Below are 7,711 nucleotides of genomic sequence, written 5' to 3'. Positions count from 1 at the left end.
CTTTGGAGGGAGATTTCTGGTGCACAGAGACTCCCCCCCCCCATGGACTCCCCACATCATTGTACAGCTCCCTGAGAGCCCACATCGATGGGCTTCCTTCTCACCTCCGGGAACAGATCCAGGTTTGTGTTTAGGCTTCCCTGGATGGCCCAATTCCCACGTCCCATCTGTTATGTCTCCCCAGCACAATCTTCCTACTGGAAATGCCATTTTTTGACCCAGCCTAGAGTCCTTGAGGACAGAAGCTCAGGGCCCTCCCTGGTCACCCACCCTCACCCAGGCCTCGCTGAAGTGGCTGAGAGTGAAGTCCTCCCAGCCATGTGCAGCCACAGCAAGTTGGGGCTACAGGGCAGGTTGGGGCCTGGGTCTGTTCTAAGAACCCCTTCTGCTCCCAGCATGGCCCTCGAAAGCCAGCAAGGAGGTTTTCTGGGCTCCCAAAACTGAATCCCAGGCCAGATGTCCTGGGAGACCCCGAGCAATTTGCATCCGAAAGAGCACTGGCTTCATTGAAATTCTCCTCGCCTGGAGGGAAACAAAACCAGGAAGAAAAGGAGAGTTTGAGTCCTGAGCAACTTCACTGCAGAGGAACATTCTGAGCTGCTAAAAGTAGGGAGGAAACTGCCTGCTGTGGGTCACCCAGCGCCGCCCCTGCCCCCGCCCCCAAGGCCAGCTCTCCCGTGGGAGACCGGGCTCTGGAACTTGGAGCTCTTCTTTGCTGATACCACACAGCTCTGCAGCTGAACACAGGTGCCACCCCAAGGACCCCCAAGATGCCGGGCGGCAGAGACATCCCTCAGGAGACCCAGAAGGACATCGGCATGGGGACCAACCAGGACGATGCAGAAAGAGGGTGAGTCTGGGCTGGGTCTCAGCATCGGGTCGCCCAGTTCCAGGTTTCTTGCTGCCACGTGAGCCTGGGGAAGCCACTTCCTCTCTGAGCCTTTGCTCAACTGGGAGAAGCAAGAAGGGTCTAAGTGCCCCCCAGATGGAATGAGTGTTCAGGGACGCTTGTTCTTTGCAGCACTGTATGCCATAGCCAGGGGAGGCTCACCTGAGGAATGGGTCACATGCCAGGGGCTGTGTGGAGAAAGAGCCTTTCAGTCAATGAGAAAACTTCCCTTTCTCCTTCACAGGGTTTTGACAGACAGGTAAAGGGGGAGCCAGAAGTCCCTGCTTCGGCTTGCTGTGTGGCCTTGACAAATCCCTGACCCTCTTTAGGTTGCAGTTTTCCATTTGTCTATGAGGACAGTGGTTGGTGTGTCAAACTCTTCTACCATATATGTTCTGTTGTCCAAGGATGCACTTTTCAAAGCCCAGTTCCTGTTAAAAGAGAGCTCCTGAGAGGACAGGCCAGGCCCAGCCAGGAATCTGCAGCCAGGATAGATGACCATGCGTAGGGGGCCACCATCTGGGACAGATGGGAAAGAGGCTTCTGTCCAGGAGCATTCATTCAGTGGCCTTGCATGGTTAGGCAGGCTGGAAGGTTAAGGAGAGGACATTGACAAGGGACAGAAAGTCAAGGTAACTAGAAGGTGTAGTAGGGAAGCCAAAGGAAGCATGAGGGTCTAGGAAGAAAGTGCATGTGTTTGAGCTCCGGGAATATGGGGCCACTGTCCTCATGAGCCACAAGAAGGGAGATGGGGGAAGGGAGTACTGTTCTGCCCTCCTCTGGGCTCCAAAAGGCCCTCTTCACCAGGGGTGAACTCCATCTCCCCAGAAGTAGGGGCTTCCCACACTCAAGACCTCCAAACACAGAGGACCAGCTCCTCAGCTGGCATGGACCCAAGGCCCAAGGAGGTGGGAGCCGCTCTAGGACAGCAGGCCTAGCTTCCCAGCCAGGGCAGCTCTGATCTGTTCTGGCACCATGGTCGACAGGCTCAGAGAGCAGAGGCCAACATGCCCACCCCAAGGTGCCCACAGGCAGGCCTCAAGGCTCACTCCTCCTTAGCTGTATTGGTACACACCTGTTGTCCCACATACTGGGGAGGCTGAGGCAGGAGGATCACAAGTTCAAGGCCATGTAGTAAGACACTATCTCAAGACAAAAAATTTAAAAAAGGCTGGATATGTGGTTTAGTTTGAAGCTTTGTGTTCAAACTCCAGTATCTCTAACTCCCACCTTCACCTTTAAAAGCAAACTTCAAGAGCTGCTGACTCTTAAGGTCCCATGAATGAGAGGCCAATGAGAATCAGGAGCTGGCAGAGAGAGAAGACTGGCAGAGGGTTCAGTGTGCCTGGGCAGACCTTCTTTGCAGATGCCACCAAAGGGAGGTGGCACACAGGACTGATCCCAGCCTAGTGCAGGAAAGATGCCCTCCCTGCCCCCATCAAAGGGACATGGGTTCCAGGCTCCTGGGCAGTGAGGGCCGGAACTCAGGGCACAGTGCCAATTCCCCCACCTTCTTACGAGTGTTTTTGAGGCAGGTGTTTAACCCCTCCAGCCTCCATATCACGCACGTGCAAATGGAGATAGAAGGCCTGACCTTGACGCTGTGGAATGTCCAGTGTGCTGACCAGCTGGTATGCATCTCGGAGCTGGTGACACCCTGGTGTGCTGGACCAAACCTTCTCAGCACAAGTATAGAGGGCACCTACCTGTCTTGGGCTCCAGGGTTGCTCCTGACCCCATTCTGTGACCCTGGGCTGGGTGTGCTCTGTGGACCTCAGTTTTTCCTTATGTCAATGAGGCAGATGACCCTGCTGTCCCAGCCTCCCATGGTAGCTATGGGGAAAAAACTTCGCTCTCTAGTTGATGTTGTTCTAGTCGGAACAGGTACTGCCATGGCCGACACAGCAATGGGCCTGCCACTCCTGGGCCCTGCAGCCAAGCACAGCAATCTGGCTTCAGTTTCAGCCTCTTCCAAAGTAGGACACATGGGCCCATCCAGTGCTGTAGTGGGGGAGCTAAGGGGACACAGAAAGTCCTGTGCCTGGGCAATTTAGTGAGACAAAGGAGGGATGTCTATGCCTTGCCTGCCCACCTGAGTCCTTCTGTTATACTTGTCACAGGGCGGTAACCTCGTGACAGGAGCTGGTATCTGGCATTGGGTAGGCACCCACAGGGCTGTGGCTGCAGAGCATTAAACCCACCAGGGCACCTGTTGACTGTGCTGGGCCAGGGCTTGCTTTTTGGCTAAGGCCCTGCTGGGGAGACCACAGCCTCTCTGGTCAGAGGACACCCAGTATGGAATGATAAGCGCTGTCAGACACAATAGGTAGGGCTAGACAAGCAGGCATGGCCAGAAGCCATGGGTCTGGAGAAGCAGACACAGTCAGAACTGGGAGCAGCTGGGGCCAGGGGAAGAGCCAGGGAGCCCCAGAAGAAGCTGGGCAGTCTGCCTTGGGGGTGGTGAACCTGGCAGTGCTGTGTTCAGGCTGGGCTTGGGGTAGAGGAGCAGAGAGGAGATGCAGGCCCAGGGTCCTACCAGGCTTGGGGAAGGAGGTGGGCTCCAAACTGACCACCTTTGCTCTGTAGCTGCTTCTGCCTACTGCTTCCCCCAGCTCTGCCTGCCAAAGATGGGGCACAGTGAGGAGCCTCTAAGAGCTCAGGACAAGGGACAGTCACAAGAGCTTGCCACAAGCCCAGCCAACAGGTCTGCTCTAATGAGAAGGCTTTCCAAGGATGACAGGGACAGAATACCAGACTCTGGGGTGCAAGGAGACTGTTACAGGGCTAGTACAAGTGTCCTTAAGAACACAGAGTGTTCAGGGCCTCTGATTCTTCAACTCTTTCTTTTTTTTTTTTTTTTTTTTGGTGGAACCGAGGATTGAACTCAGGCCTTTGCCCTTGCCAGGGAAGCACTTATTCCACAGAGCCATCTCCCCAGCCCTTTCAACTCTTTCTTACCCTGTTTTCCTGTAATTTAGAAACATGGTTGTTCCTTTTTCTCTTTTGCTTCATGTTTTGGTATCTTTATTGTCTATTTCCACAAGAATACATTCATTTACTCATAGGTATTTATTGTTGATTATTGAGGCACCATATTAAGCCATGTTCACCCAAATGAGCTCACATACCGGCAGAGAAGACAAATATTAATCAGTAATTATAGCATTTTCTGTCATGCTGGGGATCTAACCCAGGTCCTTGTATGCTAGGCCAGCCCTTTGCCCCTAAATCCCACGTTGTTAAACTATGACTACGATAAGAACCATGAAAAAATAGAATAAGAACAAAATACCGAATTCCACATTTAAAATGGTTAAAATGTCATGTATTTTACTACCGTAAAAATATTCCTTAAGTAGTGGGTTTCTTTTTTTTTTTTTTTTTTTTTTTTTTTTGGCGGAACCGGGGATGGAACTCAGGCCCTTGCGCTTGCCAGGGAAGCACTTATTCCACTGAGCCATCTCCCTAGCCCTGGGTTTCTTTTAATTATGGAGGAAAAGCATCAGATATCTGACAGTCCTGGGAAAGAAGATGCCTCTGAGAAAGCAACAGTCAGACAGAGAGTTGGAAGATAAGCAGGAGTTGGTGGAGGGAAGAGCTTTGTAGGAAACAAGCATAGCAAGTGCAAAGGCACTGGGGTAGGGAGGAAATTGTAGGGTTCCAGAAACTGAAAGGCCAATGGGAACAGAGCGGATGGGATGGGATGAGGATGTTACAATGTAGTAGAAAGTGCTCACTCTCCCCCCACCACACACACAGTATACTTCAGTTAGTTGCTCTGGTAACAGTTCCTGGTTCAGATCCAGCTGTTCCTGTCACTTAGAAACACCTGGTCACTATGACATATAGCTGGCCACTGTTATGTACGTTGTATAAACCAATCCCCAATTGACAAGCCATGTTGCCTCGGTACTTCCTGCTTGCTCATCCCATATAAGCCCTAGACCACCAGAGATCAGGGCCGGATACCCTGGGAATGATCCCGATCATTGCGCATTGACATTAATAAATCTGCCTCCAAATCCTGGGTGTCATTTTGGTATTTCTGCTTGCTGTTGCAGTAAGGGCTACAGGAAGTCAGGGCACTGGTGCCAGGAACCCAGAACAGGTAGAGCACATCTGGTAAGTCAGAATTCCTGAGTGAACTAGGCCGGGTCTCCGCCATTGTATGCAGATGTGGATTCTTCAAGATGTGGGTCAGCTGAGGCTGGGTCTTGGTCCATCCGTAGGTCCCCAAGTTGTTAGCTGGGCATAGAGCCTGTTGGTGTCAGGATCTGGGACCAGAGGTAGTCACTGTCTATAGGCAAGCACTGTTGGGTGGCAGACTCCCAGACCAGTAGGTTTTTGGGTCACAGAGGTCAAAGTACTCTGTTACAACACCCAAATATTGTCACTCTGATCTGAACTCCTCTGGGAAAGGGAGCCTGCTGCCCACTCTCCATCCTGTATGGGCAGTTTTATGTGGGAACAGTGAGGTAGGAGTAAGTCCTGTCTCACACTGGGTCCCCAAGATCCTAGGGTTTCAAGACCTTGGGCTCCATCCTTAGATAGCACATGAGGAACACCCAAGAACAGGGCACAAGGAGCTGTAAAGGTCGAGACCATGGGAAGGACAGTTGGATCCTGCTCAGATGCTGGCCTGAGAAGTTGTGAACTAAGACTTTATGTTTGCAGGTTCTAATAGACAGCTAGGTTTTTATTAATAGAGGTCAGTTGATCAAACATTGAAATGCGCATCTATCACAAATATAACTTGATGACTTTTCACAAACGTATACACACCTGTAAATCGACGACCTAATCAAGATATAGGCCATCTGGTCCCTGGGAAGCCCCTCGTGCCCACTCTTCTCCCCTAGGCTGCTCCCGGCTTGAGAAGCGAAGGTCCTGGATCCTGAATTCCTCTGTGCACAGCTCGATTCACTCATTGTGTTTGTGGGGCCACCCATACTGTTAGCTTCTGCTGGCCTGCTCTTCACATAGTTTAGGTGTAAGGTTCCTTCCTCTGGGGTGAAAGAGAAACAGATAGACAGAAAAGAAATCTTTTATTACTGGGCACAAGAGAGTGGCCAAAGAGAAACCACAGACCCTTGAGGTGGAGACAGAGGTTGGAGCTTTTATCCGATTAGGCTGGGAGTGGAGCTCACTTGGGCGGTAAAGTGACTAACAGGCACTGACTGGGGGAGGGTTGGCGCATGCGCGAAAACCAAAGGCGATAGTTCCTGACTAAATGTGGGGTGCGGAGCAGAATGGAAGACAGTCTAGGAGCAGCTAGCTCCTCATCGTAGTTGATTTTGGGATTGCCTCACCACCTTGATTCGTTGCTGTGATGATGCAGGGGAACTCTGTATGGGCGCAGACCCATCATTAGGTTTTCATCATGTGGCCACACCATTATTCTGCTGAGAGGCGTTGTGTCCTTTCCGGTTCCAGCATGTGTCTGCCCGATCACCCTCTGCCCCCTTTGAAGATAAGACAGATTGTATACATGTGTGACTGTATGTGAGGCCACCTGGGTGCTCCAGGATGATCTGCCCTCCTCAGCACCCTATATCAGTCTGCAAAGATCCTTCCACTGGATCCTAGAGACACGGATGGCTTTCAGGGGATGCTTCCATTTACCACACTGGTGGTGGCCAGAGACCTTTGTCTTGTCACGGGCCTCTCCCTGGGCTGCTTCAGTGTCTTCACGGCCTGGTAGCCGACAACATCCTTGCTCCTCAACCCGCCACCTGGTTGGGAAGGTTCAACAAGCTAGAGGTGGGGACAGGCGGAGGCCTCAGTGCCTCTCCTTCAGAGTGGTTTCCTCACTGGATCCTGAGTACCTCACCTCTGACATGGTGGCTCAATGTCTTGACACAGCCACGTGGCACTAGGTCACATTCCATGGCCTTGGGAGCCACATGGCAGCGCCTCTCCTCCATAGTGAGTTTTAGAAGCCAGTCACTGTGCTGGTGCTACTTTAATGTGGGGAGCTTCACCCACAGGCGTGGATGGAAGGACCTGACTGTTCCATTTCACTTGTGTGTGTGTGTGTGTGTGTGTGTGTGTGCGTGCGTGCGTGTGTGTGTGTGTGTGTGTTTAGGACAGGGTCTTGCTATGTAGTTCGGGATAGCCTTAAACTCACTCTGCAGCTCTGGCTGGCCTTGAACTCTCAGCAATCCTCCTGCCTCAGCCTTCTAAGTGCTGAGATTACAGGTATGTGCCACCATGCCTAGCTTTACTTTGTTTTTAAAGAATATATTCACTGGGAAAGAATTTTGGCCAGAGTTTATTTTAGTATGTTCAAATGTTTTGTTCTGATATCTTTGAATCAGCACTGCTTCTTATGAAGAGTCAGTGTTTTTGCTTTGCTTTTTGTCTCTCAGTTTCCTTCACATAATGTGCCCTCCTCATCCTACCCCTGCCCAGAAAATACCTTTATCTTTCTTCTCTAGCAGTTTGCTTATGATGAATTTAAGTGTGGTTTTCTTTTTCTTATTTAGCTGACATTCTGTAATCTATAATTTCTAGATTTCCATGTGTAACTTAGGGATTGATGTTTTCCACCCAATTTAAAAAGGCATATGCATGAGGCTGGGGAGGTGGCTTAGTGGAATAAGTGCTTCCCTGGCAAGCCCAAGGGCCTGAGTTCAATCTCAAGAAAAAAAAAAAAAAAAAAAAAAAAGATAAAAAGGCATATGCATTATTACTTCAGATATCCTTTTCTGCACCATTCTCTCTTCCCTCTCAGTCTCCAAATAAATTTGTGTTAGACCATTTGACCTTGCTTCATAGATCTCTGTGACTCTGGTCATTCTTTTTTTTTTTTTTCCATAATTT

At 50.6% G+C, this 7,711-nt stretch overlaps 1 protein-coding gene across 2 annotated transcripts in view; it reads left to right on the top strand.

Annotated features, from left to right (window-relative positions):
- Positions 1–748: 748 nt before the first annotated feature.
- The window catches only part of Acsbg1 (acyl-CoA synthetase bubblegum family member 1), a 42,635-nt gene continuing 35,672 nt past the window's right edge, over positions 749–7,711 (top strand). For both annotated transcript variants that reach the window (XM_023712502.1, XM_023712501.1), the window contains exon 1: positions 749–850. In XM_023712502.1, the coding sequence (XP_023568270.1) occupies positions 771–850 (80 nt within the window). In that variant the 5' untranslated portion in view covers positions 749–770. The remainder of the gene's footprint in view (positions 851–7,711) is intronic.

This window comes from Octodon degus, unplaced genomic scaffold (genome assembly GCF_000260255.1).
Source record: "Octodon degus isolate 3935 unplaced genomic scaffold, OctDeg1.0 scaffold00026, whole genome shotgun sequence".
Lineage (NCBI taxonomy): Eukaryota > Metazoa > Chordata > Mammalia > Rodentia > Octodontidae > Octodon > Octodon degus.
This window is presented reverse-complemented; position numbering and strand designations above follow the sequence as displayed.